This window comes from Zootoca vivipara, chromosome 12 (genome assembly GCF_963506605.1).
Source record: "Zootoca vivipara chromosome 12, rZooViv1.1, whole genome shotgun sequence".
Lineage (NCBI taxonomy): Eukaryota > Metazoa > Chordata > Lepidosauria > Squamata > Lacertidae > Zootoca > Zootoca vivipara.
This window is the reverse complement of record NC_083287.1, coordinates 8,245,354-8,265,680: the sequence shown is the minus strand read 5'-3', so window position 1 is coordinate 8,265,680 and position 20,327 is coordinate 8,245,354. Positions and strand designations below refer to the sequence as shown.

Genomic DNA, 20,327 nt, shown 5'->3' with positions numbered 1-20,327 from the left:
GTTGGTAGCTAATCTACTGCCCTAAAACTGGGCAAAACCGCGTGGCAAATTTCACTCACAGTAAAGGAGAGCAGAGCACTTGAAGTCAAACACCAATATGATAGCGCTGAGTAGGGTCCTGTAATTTAGCGAATGGCAGAAGGCCATGCAATGCTCTGTGGTGAGTGACAAGGTTCCATCAGCAGTAATGAAGTGAGATTCAGCAGTCAATCCAGCCTGTTCCTGTATGAGGAATTTGAGGTGGGGACACCAGATTTTCCTTTGCCTTGGGCAGCAAAATATCTTGGGCCGCCCATCACTCTGAAATACAGAAAGTCAAGAGGTGTGGGGCAGAGGAAACACAGCTGAGAATGGAGCAAGAAGAATTGTGGGTGAAAGAACTCTGATTGGGGCGAGCAGAGCTCTGAACATCTTTTGGGTCACCCTGAGGCCTACAGCCAGGTTTGGACTGCGTACGAAAAATACTAGAGATGTTTTGGATCACTTTAACTTTGCAACCTGCAGCATAAGCAGATGGATGTTTTAGAAAATCTAGTCATGCTCTTCTTAAAGTCCTCTAAATGTTCTTTCTTTCTCTAAACATAACCCCACAATATCGACGAGCATTTCTACTTGTTGCATGCTTCCTTTGAAGAAGAGCTTATCCTATAAACTCCAAGGTGTAAGCTCCATATCTTATCATTTCCACAGCTTGCATTTTTCCTAGTCTTCAGTTTTTATTAGACTAACCTGAAAGACACACAGGAATAGCTTATATTCAATATCAGTTCATATCTGTTATGTTGTAGATCATACTTTGTTAAAACAAATGGAAACAGATGTGTAACCGCTGATTAAATTAAACATCATGGGAAGTGAGCTGTGTATAAAAACTTACCAGTAAAGTTGTGGCCATTTCCAAGGACAAGATACTAAAAGCTCCAAGGATGTGGAAAATCAATTACCGCCTCGTGTTGTCACCAAGTCAACGTCAAGAGGATGTCAGATTGCATCTTCACGCTATGATTATAAACAGGTAGATGAAAAATAAAAAGAGTTTGTGTTGGCCATATTATCATTCTATTTTAGATATTCTGATAAGATGGCAGGTGGCGAGAGAAAGGAAAAAATCCAGGTGTTTGAAATAAGATTCATTTTGTCCGTCAATGTGCTTCCTAGTCATTAAGCTGTCTCCTGACATTGATTATTGCACCTTCTGTTGATTGCAATCTTAGGAACTAAGCTTTAGTGTATGTAATCAAAACAAATACACATTATTTCCCCTGCCTGCATCACCGACCACTTCCTAGGTCGTCTCCCCTGTGCTGAATTTTGGACTGAGCTTGGGCGGCGGTTTCTGTCAGGTACTCTGTCATTCTTAGGCGGCATCAGTGATAAAACGACGGATGAAACTGATTATTATTGCAATCCTGGAGAGAGAGGTAAACAACCCAAAAAGACTCCTAAAGCCCCACATAAATGCACAGAGTTGCTATCAAGTGTATGATGCAAAGACTACGGGATGGAAAGGAAGCCCCAAGGCCTGCCAAGTCTCACTGGGGATTATTCTGCAGAGGACGAGAAAAGCACTGTTTCATCTTAGATGAGCAGCTGAACTTTAAAGGAACAGCATCTGGACACTTCATAGTGGGAAACATTAATACTGGATTCACGGAGTCACTTTCTGAAACTGCCTCTCCCTGGGGGTTGCTCTTTCAGATTTCTTTCTCTGTGGTGGCCTTGAGGGAGTTGTAACCCCAGCATCCTGCTTTGTGGCCAGCATCTGGATGTCACCTGCTCATTTGCATGCCCCAAAGCCACATTTTAAAGGGAAACGTGGTATATGTATATAAATATATTCCAACAGGTACTAAGAAGCAGATTTTGTACTAGTGCAAAGCAGCAGAACTGGATCCCATGCAGATGTGACATTATTTGTGTGGGTGCCATTAAACAGCAGCTTCAGACAATCCTGAGAGGAAGCAGGACCACATCCATTAGAAGGAAAGGTTTCCTCCACTCTGTTGTTGTCGTGATGGAAATTTCCCCTCTATAGCTGCTATTTGCACCAGCGTGAATTCCTCCATCAGTGCCAAAAGGAGCTGCTTTTTACTTATAAAAAGGAAAGGAAAAAAGCACACTCAGGGCCGGATTTAGGTTTGATGAGGCCCTAAGCTACTGAAGGTAATGGGGCCCTTTATAGGTCCAGCTGTCCTTTTTCAACAACAAATTGCCGCTTTTTTTGTGTTGAATATATGCTATATGGTAATTTATGGACCTAATAGGTATCTAAAGCCATTTCACATAACAAAATATGCATTTTATCAAAATAATTGTTGAACTGAAATACAATTAAGAAGTATATTAATAGTGAAATAAAGGTGGGGCCCATTACTTACATCATAGGAGCCTACACAACACAAAACACTGTTGCTGTATGTAGGTTTTATTTTATTTGTTTTTTATCTTATATTTTGGACATGTACATCGAGGGGTTTTTTTTTCCTTTAATTTTTTGGCCGGCCTCCAAGAGAATGGGGCCCTAAGCTATAGCTTGTTTAGCTTATACGTAAATCTGGCACCGAGCAAACTAATATCATTCATGCAATCTCACACCACACCTCATTTGGCCTGTACTTATCACAAACCTCCCTTTTTGTGTGAGTGTGGTTGCTCCAGAGGAAGGGTTTGAGCAAAAAAAGGGTGCACACAAACAATTCCTGCATTGCAGCTTACCTTCCAAGTCCCGGACTGCAGAATCCGGGACCGGCAGCCGTGTGGCCACCGCCGGCTTCGAAATTCGCTTGTATGCATGTCAGGAAGTGTGTTGACGCAACTTCCGGTGTCGCTCCGCCCATCTATGGGCACCCAAAATGGCCGACGACAACACCGGAAGTCGCGTCTATGCACTTCCGGACATGCGTAGATGCGACTTTTGAAGCTGGCGGCGGCCATTTTTGTGCCCATAGAAGGGCAAATCGGAAAGAAAAAAAATGGCCGCCAGCAGGAGAAAATAACGGAGAAAATCAGGAGACGAAGTGATACGGGGGACCACCGGGAAAAGGTAAGTAAAAACGGGGGTTTCCCGGGGAAAACAGGGTACTTGGCAGCTATGCATTGCAGGAGGTTGGACTGGGTGGCCCTCAGGGTCCCTTTCAACTCTACAGTCCTATGATTCTATATTAGCCTTAATACACAGAAGATGGGGGTGGGACCAGCAGGCTTTATTTATTTCCCTTCCCATTGGGCTCATGTGGCTGTGTCACAGGGCAGGGCCTGCGACACTAAAGGCTTGGTCCCTAAATGTCACTGCTACTCCTCCATCCAGATGAGCCCTGAACTCAGGCTCAGGGCACAACCCCGCATGGGGAAGACCAACCATGAGTCCTTGGATTCCTTCTTAAAGGAATACACAATGCATAGGGATGGCTGGACATCCTGCCACCTCTATCAACAAGAACTATCCGCAACCTTTCAAGTTGTGACGATTTGCTACGCGGCAGGCGAAACCCAAGTGGTACCAGCCAATCAGCCAAGTGGGGGAAATTCCTGCCGTGCCCCTGTCCCAATGACTGGCGACACACGACGGCATAGCAAGGTCAAGCACAATCCCTAAATATAGGCAGAGGTGGGCGGGTCTTCTGATGCACTGAAGCCCGAAAGAGGAAGCTCAGGGCCACGTGCAACGCTTAAGTACTGGTCCCTTGAACTGCTTTGACGGCGTCCCGCTAGCCCAATTGCTCCCTGGTTCGAGGGACCACCAATAGGGTGTTGTGGCTGCTCCAATGATCCCACCCACAGCACTAGGCCTGATTGAGGGGTCCCGCTACAACCCGTGCCCTCTGTTTAGGGAGGACCCGATTTATGAGGATTTGACCGCTGTGCTAGCTCGGTAGAGCATGAGACTCTTAATCACAGGGTCATGGGTTCGAGCCCCATGTGGGGCACAATGTATCTCCATTGCAGGGGGGGGGGGCGCGGTGGACTAGATGATTCTTGTGGTCCTTGCCGACTCTTCCATTATTCTATTATATCATTTGTCCCTTAGGTTCTACTATCACAGAACTTTTAAAGAATTGCCTGTGCAGGTTCATATCTAGATCAGCACACTCTTTCCTTCAGCAGGCCCAACAGGCAGAGCAAAGTGGAGATAGTCATCTCTCATCGTTTATCTCCAGCAAATGGAAATCAGGTAGCCTTCTTCTAAATATGGAAGTTTAATTAAGCCTATCCGGCTTTGTCTGATTGTTATGTAATGAAAACAGAGCTCTTCACTATTTCCCTTTCTATAGCCTCTTGCGCAGATGTGGGAGCGGGGTCACGACTCAACACTCAATAGCCTCCTTTGATTTGATTTGATTTTTTTTAAAAAAATCTTTTTGAATGTTACCAAGCAAAATGCCAGTTTTCAAAGGGCTTTGTGAAACCTCTGGCTACGAAATCATGACCATTGTTCTCCACCCAGCTTCTTGATGTGTCAATGAGTATACATTTAATTAAAACTGCAGGCGAGAGAGGCTCTTGAGGCAGCAACACAATTTGGGAGACTTCTTGAAATATTATAATGGCAATTTAACCTGGAATTTTCATGAGATGCATCTGCACCCCTCTCTATATAATTACCTTTGTGCAGCACAATGCTTATGCCTGTATTAAGACAACAGCTTCCCTGAATCGTTGCATTATGTTCAGCAGAAGTGGTGTCATCCTGCAAAGGACCGCTTCAAGGCAGCGTCGGGCATGTGGATACAGAAATAAAAACACCATGGGCTTGAATAGCTCATGCACACATCTGAGCTCGCTGTTATTTTTTTAAAGTCCACCTCTATGGCGCTAAACAGAGTTCGTTCATTCATATTCATCCACCTCCAAAGGCTGGGAGTGCAGAGCAACATAGTTCAAGAAGATAACCTACCCACCTAAAATATAAACTGAACACAATAATGGTGCAAACTTACAGCTAACACAGGAGTGGGGAAACTGGTCTTTCAGGGACTGTTGGACTACAACTCCCATAATTGGAATGGGCCAAAATAGTTGGTTTCATGCAAGAGGACTTGGTACTGTCACACCATAACTCTTCCAGTCCTCTTCCCCAAAGAAGAGGTAATTGCAACTGGGCAGTACAGCGGTACCTCAGTTTTCAAACGTACAGTTATACCTTGGTTGTTGAACACCTTAGTCCTTGTACATTTCGGCTCCTTATCGAAACCCGGAAGTGAGTGTTCTGGTTTTCGAATGTTGTTTTGGAAGCCAGCTGTTTCTGCACAATCAGAAGCCAATCGGAAGCCATGGCTTGGTTTCCAAACATTTCGGAAGTCGAACAGACTTCTGGAACGCATTCTGTTAAAAAACCAAGGTACAACTGTAATCCATTCCGGAAGACTTCCAAAAAGCATTCAAAAACCAAAGCAGTTACTTCTGGGTTTTTGGTGTTTGAAAACCAAAACGTTCGACTTCCGAGACATTTGAAAACCAATGAACCACTGTAGTTGTCCTAGAATGATGGATCCATGGTGAGCTTCTTAGGGGTGGTCAAATCACCACTTCTTTCAAGGACTCATTGACCACACCCTGGACATACCCCTTCAGGCAAGTTTAAATCACTCAAGAGGGGTGAGGGAGCATGTTATTCACATCAGCACAAGCACCTTGCCTATGTTACCAAGCAGCAGCATCTAAAACTGAACCTGTGCTGTTGTAGCAGACATTGCTCTGGACCCCTAGCTGGAGGCTGTAGTGAATGTGAATGTCAAGCTTCTCCTGATCATCCAGAGAGAATCTGGGGCAGGAATGGGGAGTGTGCTGGGAGGAGAGTCCAGAAAGCCCCATTGCACTAAGGTGCTGCCTTTGGCGAGCATAACTGGGTAGTTGAGCCCGGCCCCATGGCTCTGTGGGGCTGTATGGGGCAATCAAACAGAAAGAGCAAAGAAAACTGAGACAATGAGCCTCCGCCAATTCTGGCGCTGCTAAATCTCTGAGAGGAAATGGCCCAGGTCGAAGGCCTTTCCCTGTGAATGGTTAAAGGGCTCCAATTCATCACGCTGCACAGCGGGCAGAAAGTTTCCTCTCGCTTTCCAGAGGCCCAGCATGTTTGTATGCTTTCCCCCCATTCCAAACAAAACCTCCCTCTCAAGCAATGGGCGAAAATAGCCAATTCTGCTCACCACCGGCATGTAAACAGGAGCCACAGAAGACTCCCTGCCCGAGTCCCTAAATGGCACCAGTGTGCCAAGTTTGTGTAACAAACCAATCCGTAAACATACTCAACCACCACAGTCGTCAGAGAAACCTCATTCCTAGACACGGTGTACCTTGCTCTGGCTGTTTAGGTGCCACTTCCAGACTCTGCTTCCCTTCATTGCTCTGTATTTTGACCGGTGATCAACTAGCTCCTGAACTTCTGGGAAAGACACAGCTTGGATCTGCTGGACACCAAAGTTTTAGACTTTCATTCCATTTTAGGTGTCTCCAGCCGATGCACATAACTTATTTTCTTCTTCCCCCATTGTCACCCTTGGGCAGTTTCTGCCGTCAGACTGTGGCAGAAGGTATCGCCGTTTCGCGAGCGATATTTTTCCGCTGGAAGTTTTTAATCTGTGTGTTTTCTCTCCTCTTGGCGAAGCTAATTTGAGAAGCGGCAAGCACCACTTCATTCAAATCTGCTAGTGCGCAGGCTAAAGGTTACCCTTCTTTCCCTTCCTGGGGTACTTTGGAAACAAAGCATCACCATAGCAACTGCTGCTGCTGCTCCCTAGATAAGGGCAGTGCAGGAGCACTCCATGCGAGCAGAGAAGGCAATTCCTGCTCCAGTGAACACTGACTCCATATCACACCTATCCCAGCTTCCCTGCTTGGTAAGTTCTTCAGCACTTTTGCTGGGGTGGGAGAGGGGAGTTCTTTCTCCAAAAGGGAACCAAAAAAATCTGCCTGTGATGTGATAGTAATAAAAAGTCACAGATCAATTCCTCCGCGAGGCAGAAGATGGCTAACAGATTATTCTATCTGGGAAGGCTTGGGAATGGTTATCGAGCTGTAAACTGAGAGAGAAAACTGGTGCCAGAAAAAGAGGGGGTGGTGGAAATATTACAATTAATTTGATCTGCACCTTTATGGCACGGAGGTATTTGGAAGTTGGACGGTTCAGTTGAATCCTAAACACATTTATGTGCAACTCTTATCTCAGGCTCTTAAATGAGAAACATTTCCAAGTTTGTGTGGACTCGCTGGTCTGATCCTATGCATGTTTACTTGGAAGTAAGTCCTAATGAGTTCATTGGGGCTTAATTCTAGGTAAATGTACCTAATTGCAAAAGTGCACACAGCTTGGAGTAAGTCCCATTGAAATCAGTGATGCTTCTGAGTATGTTTAGGATCTGGCTGTTAGCCTTGCAGTATAAATCAGCTTAGAAACAAAGTGCTTTTGATTAATTGAATGTATTGTTGCTGTTGAAAACAGGAGAGGACAATCTACAACCCAGTTAAGCTTAATGGATTCAGACAGCTGTAGGTGTATAGTACAATCCTAAACACCGGTAGTTCCAAGGATGTCGTTATGTTCCATTTAAAAACGTTTACCATTGGAGTACTGTTTAAGTTCTAAATCTATGGGGTTAAATCAGTTTAATGCTAAGAATTTCATTTTAACTAGGTTATGAATTACGTGTCTAAAAAACATTTAGAACAACTTCCAAAGGGGGAAGCTTTTGTTTGAAACTGGACGAGTAGGGAAGAGAGAGATAAAATCACACGTGCACCTGATCTGTAGCCTTCTGTGCTGGCGTCATGGTTTTTTAGTTGCCATTCTTTAAATCCATTCTGGAAAGTGTTTCTTTCAAATCTTTTCTCTTTCTTTCTTTCTTTCTTTCTTTCTTTCTTTCTTTCTTTCTTTCTTTCTTTCTTTCTGTTCATGGTATGGACAAACTAATATTTTCTGTTCGTGATCTGGAAAACAGACATTTGTATTCTATATCTTGCAAAATCCTATTCTTCCACAGCAACTGAAACAACAAGATGTGCTTGTGTACCCTTTAGTTTTATTACAGTTTGTAGAGTTTGGGTCTAAATAAAATAGTGTTGCTTTTGGGGAAACTGTTGAAAAAGACTACCCTATATTATTTTAAAGCGTCTAAAATTTGTTCTAGAAATGTTGCCACAATCCTATCAGATTATATAGCTAAACACCAGATATTTAAATGCTTCCCTTGGGAGCATAGCTGCCAAGTTATCCCTTTTTTTAAGGGATTTTCCCTTGTGCTGAATAGGCTTCCTCGCGAGAAAAGGGAAAACTTGGCAGCTATGCTTGGGAGTGCTCTATTAGCATGTTTTTTTTTGTATTTTCCATGCACTGCCCATTCCTCTCTGGAAAAATATTGTGTGTGCGCTTAAATCAAAAACAAAAATTACATCTCATTCTTAAAAGCAAGTAAGTTCCAGTGAAATTGGGAATAAACTTATTTAGAATCAGGGTATCAGTAGTGGGTGACACAGAATAGCATCTCAAGATATAGAAGCCATCTTCTCAACTAATCTAATGGCCTTGCTTATCTCAACTTGGGGTACAAGTGTTCTGGTTAGGCTGAGCTCCTGAGACCCTCACTTTATGAAACCCAGACAAATAACAATATTGAGAAGATTCATCACTGACCTGTGAGGTGGGATGGGCATGCCTCTCTGATAATGTAGTATGACCTAAAACATAGAAGCCGGTTGTTTGGCACATTACTTCATGGATCGCTGCCCTTAGACAGGTTGACAGGATCTATGTCCCCTTCTCTCCATGTTTTGATATGTCAGTTGTCGACAACGATAGCATTTAGGCCAGCAAAAATTGATGTTCTGGAGCTCTCCATGCAACATTGCTTCCACTTGTGCAAGTAGCTGTCAGAGGCTAACGGTTACTAGAGCAATTTAAAGTACTACAGCTCTGTTCTGTGGTAACTCTGGATGTTACTACACCTCTGTGCTGTAACACCCAGAGCAGAACTGCAACGACACCCATAACTAGCTGCCCAGCAAGAAGCCCTTTAGCATGCTGGGTCTAAGCCTCAAATCCTTCTCTCTTGGACCCCACTCAAACGCCTCGTTTTCTCTACCTTCATCTGGACCCACTGACTCTGAGGTAATTGCCTCAGCACAGGGAAACTGCTGGCATAGGCATGGGAAATCAAGAAATTCACAGCGCAACACAGCAACCAAACCTGGATGAGTGTTTAGGATGAGTGAGAAAGGAAACGTCTATGTTGGCATCCACGTGAGAGAAGTTCCTGATGAACTGTTACAAAAAGTTCTGAACTATGCTATTCTGAATAACTGGGGTTTTTATGGCTTTGCGGGATCAGCAAGTAGTCATGTGACTGTGGAAAGAGGGGCATTGATTAGAGCTGGGCAGTAGGGGATACAGACAGAAGAATATGGCAAGGGATGGAAGAAGATACCCACATGAGACCCTGAGGCAATTGTAAAGGGACCCTGCAATGCAGAAATCTTTTGCCCAACGTGGGGCTCAAACCCATGACCATGAGATTAAAAGTCTCACGCTCTACCAACTGAGCTGAGGTTGTATTTCCATTTATAGTGAAGAGTAGAAACATTTTTTTTTAAAAAAGAGTTGAATTCCTCACAAATCCAAATTCTATAGCATAGACCAGGCATCCCCAAACTTTGGCCCTCCAGATGTTTTGGACTACAATTCCCATCATACCTGACTACTAGTCCTGTTAGCTAGGGATCATGGGAGTTGCAGGCCAAAACATCTGGAGGGCCGCAGTTTGGGGATGCCTGGCATAGACAGTCTAGGCATGTGTAGCCTTAGCTTTTGGCTAGTGAGTCATAGAATCATAGAGCTGGAAGGGACCCCGAGGATCATCTAGTCCAACCCACCACAATTCAGGACTGAGCAGCTGTCCCATACAGGGATCGAACCTGCAATCTTGGCGTCATCAGCACCATACTCTAACCAACTGAGCTATTCAGGCTCCCATCTCATGGATCACTGGCAATGCATGCAGCATTGTGCCTAGAGGCCTTGGCTCCCATGAGTCCATGAACAAGAAGGTCATCCATTCTAACTGGTGAGATGCGGAATTACAACTCTTTAACAGGTGGTAGGTCCAGCAATATTTATCTCGTAGCACACGGCATGGGCCATCAAGGCTGGGATAAGCAGCAATACCCATCTCTCAGACTTGCTGATGTGGTCCAAGGGAAAGCAGAGCAATACATTTGGCACTAGCTTGGCTGCAGAAGTTGCCGGAAGGAGGACACACCCAACCATCTTAGGGACTCCACTCCGGATTTGTGTAGAGTTTGTCTAGGGTTGACTCCTGAAAATATCCCACGAGGCAGTGGTGGTTTAGGACCAGAGTTTTCCTTCTCTTAGATGAGCTACCTTCCTAAGTTGACGAGCCTCATCTGCCCCTCACTTCCCTGTACAGCACATGCAGAAACTGCCTTCTTGACCGATGGACCCACAATTGGTCTCATTCTCTCAATCTGCCAGAGCTTGCCTTTGCATGGGGTTGGGACCCATTGACTACCGTCACCCAGTTTAGCTGGCCAATTCAAGCCGTTCTCAGGGTGTGGCCGCTGTCACATGCTGACAGCTTCTAGGAGCCACTGGCGAGAGCTGAGTGCAGGGTGGGGACCAAAGGTGGACAAACTACCCCAGAAGGAGCAGTGCATGTCCCGCCACCTGTACACACCTGTTGTGATGGGAATTGTAATCCATAGATATCTGGAGGGCACCACTTTGGGTATCCCTGCTTTAGTGGTTTACAGTATTAAATGGTTTCCAGTATTAAATTTCAGAAGAAGCTGAAATAGACCTTAATGGCTTTGCAAGACAGTTGGCCATTTTGGTCATCGACACACACAAATACAGACACATCCACCCCCCACTTTGCTTTTAAAGAGGTGGGGGATTCACAGAAATGTCATAGATACATGTGGATGTGAGAGCGCATCTTTTTCTTCCCTAGAAGACTTCAGATGCTAGTGGAAGTTTTATGTTCCTAACAGTTGTTGGGAACATAAAGGAAGAAATAGACAGTGTTAACATAAAGGCAAGCTTGGCTGGTGTCTCTCTCGAAATCTCTCGATTCCAGGAATCACAGCCTGTCCATTGCCCTGCTCCAGACACACCCTGCTGCTCCCCCCCCCTCCAAGATGACTGTAGGATTATAACTCTGATTTTAGCTTGTGCATATGTACAGCAGGCCACGAACTCTATAAAATATGCATAGCGCCATTTATGAAGCTCTGGGGCACCAGCAGCAGGAAGCAGGTGTTTGTCACAGTCATACACAAGTCCATGGATGCCTTGCCGTAGTTGTAGTGTTAATTCCTAGATCACTCAGTAAGGACAAGGTACTTTATCACCGTACTTTACTGGTGGGAAACAGATAATGCCAAGTATCAGTATAAAAGCACAGGTAAATCTGTAAAGAGATCCCATTTCAGCTTCTTTATTGCAGTTAACTACAGGCATCACAGTCCTGGGAAATGGTCAACTTATGATCAAAATCTTTGCTGGGAAGCAAATAGACAGGATGAAAGAGGAAACTCGCAGCAAATTCTACAGCTGCAGGATTTGCTCAGCTCACTCCCAGATGTATAGCTGAAATGACAGAATTGCATGCCAGCAAATTAAATGCACACATGTTCATCTCTTCGTTTGTCACATGGAAATTTCTTTTCAAGTGCTCCAAAGATTGGAGGGGGGGGGGGAGGAAGCAGTGCTATGAAGCACTCGCTTCTGTTGGACATCTGTAAAACCTTTGGGTTTTCCCCTCCAGAGTTCTACCCTGAAATGGAAAGGTATGTTTGGATTCAATACAGCAAGGAATGTATAGATTTGCATTTGTATGCCGCTTTTCCACCAAAGAGCTCAAGGCAAAATACACAACAACCTTCCGAGCAGCTGTTAAAATCTTATGTTGGTTTGTATTTATTATCTGACAGACCCACGTAAAGGTTGCAGTGCGAGACTTTCACAATCATAGAATCATAGTATCAATCCTCTGGTTGTAAGCAACACTTTGATCTGGACTTTGTTTTAGTGTCTCAATTGATACTATTAAGCCATTAGCAATTATTTTGTTCAGTGATTGCTTACAAATGAAGAATGATGCCAAGTCTTAGACTGCGCCAGGGTCCAAAAGTCCACAAAATCACACACACAGCTTTTTCCAAATTTGTCGTTTGTAGCAGAGAGAAGACTGCTTATACCCGAGGTCCCCTTGCAGAAATCTTAGCCTAAACCATTCACTGCAGAGTGGAAATGTTCTAATTTCATAATGCCAACATTGCATTTGAGATGAAAAATAATATGACTAGCTAAATGTGAAAGTCTGGCCTAAGATCCTCAACTCTAAAGTCACATTCATCGAAGGGGGCAGAATAAACATCCGGGAGTTTCTGTACTGTTGTTATTTTGGAGTGGGATTCAGTCATACACTGGTCAATTCAGGTTGCATTATTACAGCTGATTTTGTGCTCTTGCACAACAAACCCAATCTCAAAGTTTAAGATGCCTGGAAGCGACCCAGGTGGCAAAACCACAATCGCACCCATTTGAGAAATTTCCCTTTTGCCATTTAGCTCTTAAAGCAGGCATCCCCAAACTGCGGCCCTCCAGATGTTTTGGCCTACAACTCCCATGATCCCTAGCTAAGAGGACCAGTGGTCAGGGATGATGGGAATTGTAGTCCAAAACATCTGGAGGGCCGAAGTTTGGGGATGCCTGTCTTAAAGAAACTGGCAACCCCCTTCCATGGCAAAGGAGATGACCACCGAGCTGATCCCCAGATGGAATTACCACCAAAAGTGCATAGCCAAACACAGTGGGGCACCCATTGGCAGCAGGGGTGCCAACGTGAATAAAATATAGGGGGAGCAGGTACACCCCACATCAATATTTTATTGGAGGGGGCTCAAGGGACCCTGGCCCCTAGGAGTTGGTTCCTATGATTGGCAGTCTTCAAGCCGACAACAGAGAAGAACCCACTTGAATCCTGGATGACGGGCTCTTAGGCGATTATTAAGACAAGAAAGGCAGGGTAAGGCGAAATGAGTTTCTACCTGTAGGGCAGGTCTGTATGGCTCGAGACCCGCCAAGCCAGAGGCAGTCCACCGCTCATGGATGATAGCCCATTAGAGACTGGAGAAGCCTCCTGTTTTTCTGATGGTTTGGGCCTGCCAAAAGCGGCCCTGCCAAGAACCTGACAGGCTATAAAACATGACTAGTGTTTACTTTCTGGGGCCACACACTGCGCTCCATAACCTGATGTCAGAGAATGTCTTGAAAGTGTTAGTGGTTGCTGGAGCATTCCCCACATGGCCAAAAGGGTCCCAAACACACTACTGAACCATCCCTTGTGTCAAAATTGTCGCCTGTTGTTTACCGAGACGGATATTTTTGTATGGAATTCTATTTTACAGTTGTGTTGACTCAAAAACATTTCTCTTCCCCGCCAGAAGAAAAGTAACGTTTCCAAGATTAAAGCAAAAGAAAAGTACATTGAAATGCGGCATGCGTAACTGTCTATGCACCCTGTACTGTTTGCCCCCCCCCTTACAGGTTCTAAAGAAAATCCTCTTCAGTGATGTCAACTGAATATGTCCAAGCATCACATGATATCTCAGAAGACAGATTGGATGGGCGAGATACTCACTGTAACCACTTAGGTCAGTCTTCTCGAGGTGATGTCAGTGCCTGCTGTGTAGCGAAAAGGTCTACTTTGCATCATTAAGCGCTGTCCATTGCCATCCCATCCCCCCCTTCCCCCCACCCCCTCCGTGGAACAACTGCTGTTCTTGAAACCTGATAGACGGTGCCTTCTGGTGACGCATCTGATGCCAGATGGAGCGGCAATGGGTGGGAATGGGTGTTTGGTCGTGTCTCCCCCCCCCTTTTTCCCCTTTCTGCTGGGTTCAGCATATAAATATTAGCCAAAGCTCTAGAGACAAATTAATTAAAGACGACAAAGAAGAAAGGAGACAAGGAACGCCAAAGCTTTCATCTTGTCTCCTTTCATATTTCTGTGCACATGTTCCACAAAAGCTAGCATAAAGTGTGCCAACCCAGGTTTTTATGCAGCAATGTTGCATCGGAAGTTTAAACTTTCCTGCAAAACTTTTGTCCTCTTTTGAAAATATGTGCTGTAGACAACAGCTTCAGGATGGGGAAGTTTGCATTTAAAATGATCATACCTAGTTCACTCTTTTCAAAGCAATGCAGGAACCAAAACACAGTCAGAATTCGAAATCCACATTTCTTTTAAAAAAAAAGGTCAGCACAGTTCCCCAGCCCCATTAGTTGCACAAAAATGCATATACTTGGGTAAAGTGTCATATGAATCTTGGCTGTTCCCCCCCCCCTCCTTAAGCTGTAAATTCAGGGAAGTACAAAGCTGGTGAGAAAGTAGCTGTTCGAGGCTGAACGTTGTCTGATTATTTTGATAACAGTTGTATACTTTGTTTTGTTTGATGCAGATAACCTTTCCGAACAGTTTCTCAAAAGCTGTGAACTCAAAAAGATACCAAGGAAGGGCAAAGCTCTTCAGGTCTCTCAGAAAAGTGAGCTTGAACAGAAAAAACCAAAGAGAAAAGATACGCCAGCAATTCATACGCCTCCACCAATAGTCGGTGAGCATTCCTGAAATCGTCACTTGAGCTACTGCTAAACCACTTATCCCTGCATGGATCACAAACTGAGTAATAAGCATAGCTGCCAAGTTTTCCCTTTTCTCGCAAGGAAGCCTATTCAGCATAATGGAATTTCCCTTAAAAAAGGGATAACTTGGCAGCTATGCTAATAAGGTGTCTTCTGCTACTGCTTCCAAAACCTCTCTGTAGTGCAGGGATGAGTGGCCCTTGGGGCTTCCGGTATTGTTGCTCCAACTCCCATGAACAATAGCAGGGGTGGATTTAGGGCAGTGCCAGCAGATTGGCCACAATGGGCACCATGGGGTAGGGTGCCTTCTCAAAGAGGTGTGAGGACTCTGCCAGGGCCCTAAAGTCCTCCTTCCCGAAGCTAGGCAAGTTCTTACCTGGCTTTGGGGAGGAGGTAGGTGGACTCTAGGACCCCACCAGAGCCTTGTGTCTCCTTCTCAAAGCCCGGCTGGGGGGAGGGCATCAAATGTTGGCCTCGCACAGGGCAGCATATTCATAGCTGTCAAGTTTTCCCTTTTCTCCCAAGGAAGCCTATTCAGCATAAGGGAATTTCCCTTTAAAAAAGGGAGAACTTGACAGCTATGAACATATTACCAAGACCAGTGCTGGATTTATGTACAAGATAAACAAGCTATAGCTTAGGGCCCCTCTCTCTTGCCCCACCCCCAATTTTTTTAAAAGGAAATAAAACCTGGATGTACATTTCCAAAATATAAGGAAAAAAACAAAATAAAACCTACATACAGCAACAGTGTTTCACTATTCATATACTTCTTAATTGTATTTCACTTCAACAATTACTTCGATAAAATATGTATTTTGTTATGTGCAAATGGTTTAGATACCTATTAAGTCCATAAATTAACATATAGCATATATTCAACACAAAGAACAGGACAATTTGTTGTTGACAAAGGACAGCTGGACCTATAAAGGGCCCCATTACCTTCAGTAGCTTAGGGCTTAAAGGTAAAGGTAAAGGGACCCCTGACCATTAGGTCCAGTCGTGACCGACTCTGGGGTTGCACGCACGCTCATCTCGCGTTATTGGCCGAGGGAGCCAGCGTTTGTCCACAGACAGCTTCTGGGTCATGTGGCCAGCATGACAAAGCTGCTTCTGGCAAACCAGAGCAGTGCACGGAAACACCGTTTACCTTCCTGCTTGGAGCGGTACCTATTTATCTACTTGCACTTTGAGGTGCTTTCGAACTGCTAGGCTGGCAGGAGCTGGGACCAAGCAACGGGAGCTCACCCCGTCACAGAGATTCGAACCGCCGACCTTCTGATCAGCAAGCCCTAGGCTCTGTGGATTAACCCACAGCGCCACCTGCGTCCCTAGCTTAGGGCTTAATGAAGCCTAAATCCGTCCCTGACCAAGGCCGGCCCCTGTCTATGGACAGGGATGATGGGGATTGTAATCACAGAGCATCAGAGAAGGCCCAAATTCCCCATCCCTTATATCATGCTATAAGATGTAGGGTGCAGTATATGTCCCAATAATTTTTTCTGCCTGCGTTGGGGCAGCAAATGGTGTCCTGTCTGCACACCCCAGTGCATAATGCCCCAGGCTGTCCATGTTAATTGGGCACCTGAGGAAGACAATCCCTCAAAGCGCAAGGATAGATTTCAGAGCATTCCTAACTCCTGATCCAACATGCTTGGGGGGGGGGGGGAGTTAGGATGTGGCAAGGCTCATTGCCTGGCTCTGAAGTTCAGCGGTTCGAATCCACTCAACGGTGGTGAGCTCCCGTTGCCATTTCCCAGCTTTTGCCAACCTAGCATTTCGAAAGCACACCAGTGCAAGTAGATAAATAGGCACCGCTGTTGTGGGAAGGTAAACGGCATCTCCATGCACTCTGGCTTCTGTCATGGTGTGCCAGGAGTGGTTTAGTCATGCTGGCCACATGACCCAGAAAGCTTTTTGTGGACAAATGCCAGCTCCCTCGGCCTGAAAAGCAAGATGAGTGCCACAACCCCATAGTCGCCTTTGACTAGACTTAACCATCCAGGGGTCCTTTACCTTTACAAATGGGTGGAAGCTATCCCCGCCAGCAGTAAACAATGTAAAAAGTACACACGCACGAAGCACATGAGGCATTTCAAAGGCAGGAAAGTGGATGGAGCTGAGCTGGCCAAGGATCCTTCTCTGCAGTGGTGCCCTCAAACAGATGTCAAGGAGATAAAGAACTACAGTTTACAAACACAATTAGTTCCGGAAGTCTGTACTTAACCTGAAGTGTACTTAACCTGAAGCGAACTTTCCCATTGAAAGTAATGGAAAGTGGATTAATCCATTCCAGACGGTCCGTGGAGTACTTAAACTGAAGCATACTTAACCTGAAGCAAAAAAATATAAATCTTGCTGTGAACCCTGTATTTTAGAGGGTCAGATTAGATGACCTTAGGTCCCTTCCAATTCTGTTAGTTTATGGCTAGGTGGAAGGCAATGTGTCTGTCTGCAAGCCTGCAAATCTCTTGCTGAGAAGGGGAGTTAAATGGTGGATTGTATGTTGTAGGTGCTGTGTAGGTGCTACCGGTAGGTAGGTAGAAGGAGAAAGAGAGAATGTGTCTGCAAGCACTGAAAAGTGAGTTTAAATTCTGGTGGGGTAGTATAATGGGCTGAATCTGGTCAAGCCTTGATCTTTGGCGAGGAAGATTGGTTTTCAGAGTTTGGAATAGAATTTAAGAAATGGTGTTTAGAAAGAAGTGGAGTTGGTATACCATGCATTGAGATGAGTATCTAAGGGGTTTGTCAGCAATTTTTGTGAACTGCAAAGTCGAGCCAACAAAGCGAACTTTCCCATTGAAACATGGGGGGGGGGCTTATTTCCCAAGCGGGATTTTTGCTACTGAAAACAGAGAAGACCATTATGCTTTGCAAAGGCTAACGTCCAGTCCTAATGGTGTTTCTGTAGGCATTCTTTCAGACCACTTAATTAGGAGGTGTGACTTCTCTGAGAAACCTCCGAAGGGTAATGGCAGCCCAGCCCTTCAGAAAATGGAAGAAGAACAGAGAAAACCCAGAAGGAAAGACACACCAGCAATCAATACACCCCCTCTACTTGCAGGTAAGAGAAATGCGAAGGAAAGCACTTCTTAAAGCATCACGCGTGGGTTTTGAACATGAGGTATCTCAGGGATAGTCTCTGTATTTAAATATCTATTTTGAAAAAATGGCAGGGGGCACATCTGCAGGAACACCGTGTAACTTCAGGTGTGCTAGGCTTGTAGAAACAGAGACTTGTGATTGTTAGAGGAGATGCTCGCATATTATGTTTTCACTTTTTTATTTTTCCACCTTTCCTAAACCCATAGTGAGTCCTCCCCACCAGAGTGTTTCTACTTACAGTACTATTCTATTCCTTTACAATTCTGTGTCTATATGTTCATTGGAGTGCTCATCCCCACCCCCAATCCAGCGATCAAAGGTGTGACTTGTTAATGGCCTTTCAAGACAAAATCAGGCTAATTTTCTTACATCAAAACCCTGCACTGGGAAACTTTTGGCCCTCTGAGATAATGCCGGACTACAGCTGTCATCATCCTTGACCATTTGGGACTGATGGAAGATGAAATCCAACATCACCTGAAGGGCCACAGGCCCCCAGCCCTGCTGACGCACCAACAGTAGCCAATATGGTGTCATCCAGATGTTGTGGACTACAACTCCCATTATCCCTGACCATTGGCTGGGGTTGGTGGGAGTTGGAGCCCCTCAACAGCTGGAGGGCACCATGTTCTCTATACCTGCTATGCACACTGCCTTGGGAATAAATCAAGAGTTCTAAGGAATTCCTTAAAACTCCACCTGGAAACATATACTAGAAACAGTCTGAGCACCTTGCCATCATGTGTCTTGAATTAACATAGAGCAAGTCATCCCGGGACTCGCCACTACCAGGAAAAACTGTACAGAAAAAACACAGCTGACCCCATGCAAACAACTGTCTGACTCCTTAGAGAAGCAGCTTTTTTGTGTACAATATTAACTTTAATTGCACAACCTGAATTTGGCAGCATATGATGGGGGTCCCACCTGAAAATAGCATCAGTCTGGGAGCATCCCGAGAGGACAGTTTTATTTCCTTTCAGCACTGTAGAATGATGGTTGGTGTTGGAATCTATCACCTACTAAAACATATGTTTTCTTAGCCACTTATTCATTGCGAAGAAATTACATCCCTTTCATGTTTCAACTTTAATCCAATCTAGTCATTTCACGCAGCATTTTCCTTGGTTAATACCAGGAAAGCGCTCTCCTTTGACTGGAGCGCAGAAGTGAACAAAGCCATTCTGTGTGGCGCTGCTTCTTTTTCTCCATCTTTGGACTTTATGAAGTGCTTCATTATTTGAAAGATTTTTCATAGCAGAAAAGACAGGAAAGGGCGAGCCCTAATTGAATCAACACAGCCAGCCACCAAACCCAAAAGGCCCACTGACAGAAATCTGCAGGAAATTTGCTTCGCCTCAGACTGTGATGTCCCTCAATCGCAAACTTTTGACAAGCAAGCATAGCTGCCAAGTTATCCCTTTTTTTAAGGGATTTTCCCTTATGCTGAATAGGCTTCCTCGCGAGAAAAGGGAAAACTTGGCAGCTATGCAAGCAAGGAAGAAAGTACAGGGTATTTGTTTTGTTTTCCAATGGAAGTCAGTAAACTCACAAAAATGGCAATTACCCCCCCCAAACAATCTTGTAAGTTGGTTAGTAAGTAAAGAAGAAGAAAATTAAGTAGTTTTCAATTACATTCTGCTTACAAATTTGACCCATACTCTTTATCATTTGACAAAGAACAGTAGATGTTGTGACTGAAAATTGAAAGATTTCTGCTAGCCTAGCATACTGACTGCAAGCACACCTGGGATAAGTTGTGCTGCTTAAACCTGTTGTGGAGCACAGTTCTTATTCCTACTCACTCAGAAGTAAATCCATATGTGTTCAATGGGGCTTACTCTGAGGAAAGTGTGCATACGGTAGGATTGCAGCCAAGAGCAAAGGATTTTGATGTGTTGGATCTTCTTGCCTTCAAAAGCAGTAAGGGAACCTCACAAGCCAAACGTATAGAATAGTTCGTTTTTAAGGCACACAATCTGTCAAAGATGCCAATCTTAATTTTACTTATAATATAAAACAAAAGAACATGAAGAGAGGAGCATTTCCATCTTCCTTCTAACTGGCAGGTGGGCCATGAATGTTCTCTCTTTTATTGCGACTTGGGTTTTAGAAATTGTTGGGCACAGCCAACCAAGAGGAAGTCAAGACGAGTCCCCTAAAAACTCAATGGAAAATTTTAATTATAGCCTGCAAGTGCACAGCTACAGTTTTCAGATTCTGTAACAAACCAGAAGATATTTATGGGAACATCTTCATACACCTTCTATGTTGCTAGGAGGTCAAACCAGGACACAGGGAGGACATTCGGGAGGTTTCTAGAATGAGCCCACATGGTTTGGGTGCGGTTTCCAGGGCTTGGATCAATGTGGGACATCCTTTCGACTAGCAGAGCTTTGCCACCCAAATATGTTTAAACCCCAGTATTTGGGGAGGAAATCCACAAGCAAAATGAACTGCCTAATGCTGAACACAACCATCTCAAAGAACTTTAATTCTTAATAGAGAAAGATGGGGAAAGAACCAGTGTATGAACATCTATTCACAAATGAGGTGGTGTGTCTTG

General features: G+C 44.6%; 1 protein-coding gene and 1 non-coding gene across 8 annotated transcripts in view; one reads left to right on the top strand and one right to left on the bottom strand.

The window, feature by feature from the left end:
* Window positions 1–6,654: 6,654 nt before the first annotated feature.
* The window catches only part of PPP1R17 (protein phosphatase 1 regulatory subunit 17), a 55,703-nt gene continuing 42,030 nt past the window's right edge, over window positions 6,655–20,327 (top strand). For all 7 annotated transcript variants that reach the window (XR_009558366.1, XR_009558362.1, XR_009558364.1 and 4 more), the window contains exons 1-4: window positions 6,655–6,836; window positions 13,559–13,665; window positions 14,473–14,625; window positions 17,568–17,720. Coding sequence is in view for 1 of the 7 variants with exons in the window: in XM_035129551.2 (XP_034985442.1) it covers window positions 13,584–13,665; window positions 14,473–14,625; window positions 17,568–17,720 (388 nt within the window). In the remaining 6 variants the exon portion in view is untranslated. The remainder of the gene's footprint in view (window positions 6,837–13,558; window positions 13,666–14,472; window positions 14,626–17,567; window positions 17,721–20,327) is intronic.
* Window positions 9,883–9,956, bottom strand: TRNAI-GAU (transfer RNA isoleucine (anticodon GAU)). The gene has a single exon. It is a non-coding gene; the product is annotated as a tRNA-Ile (tRNA).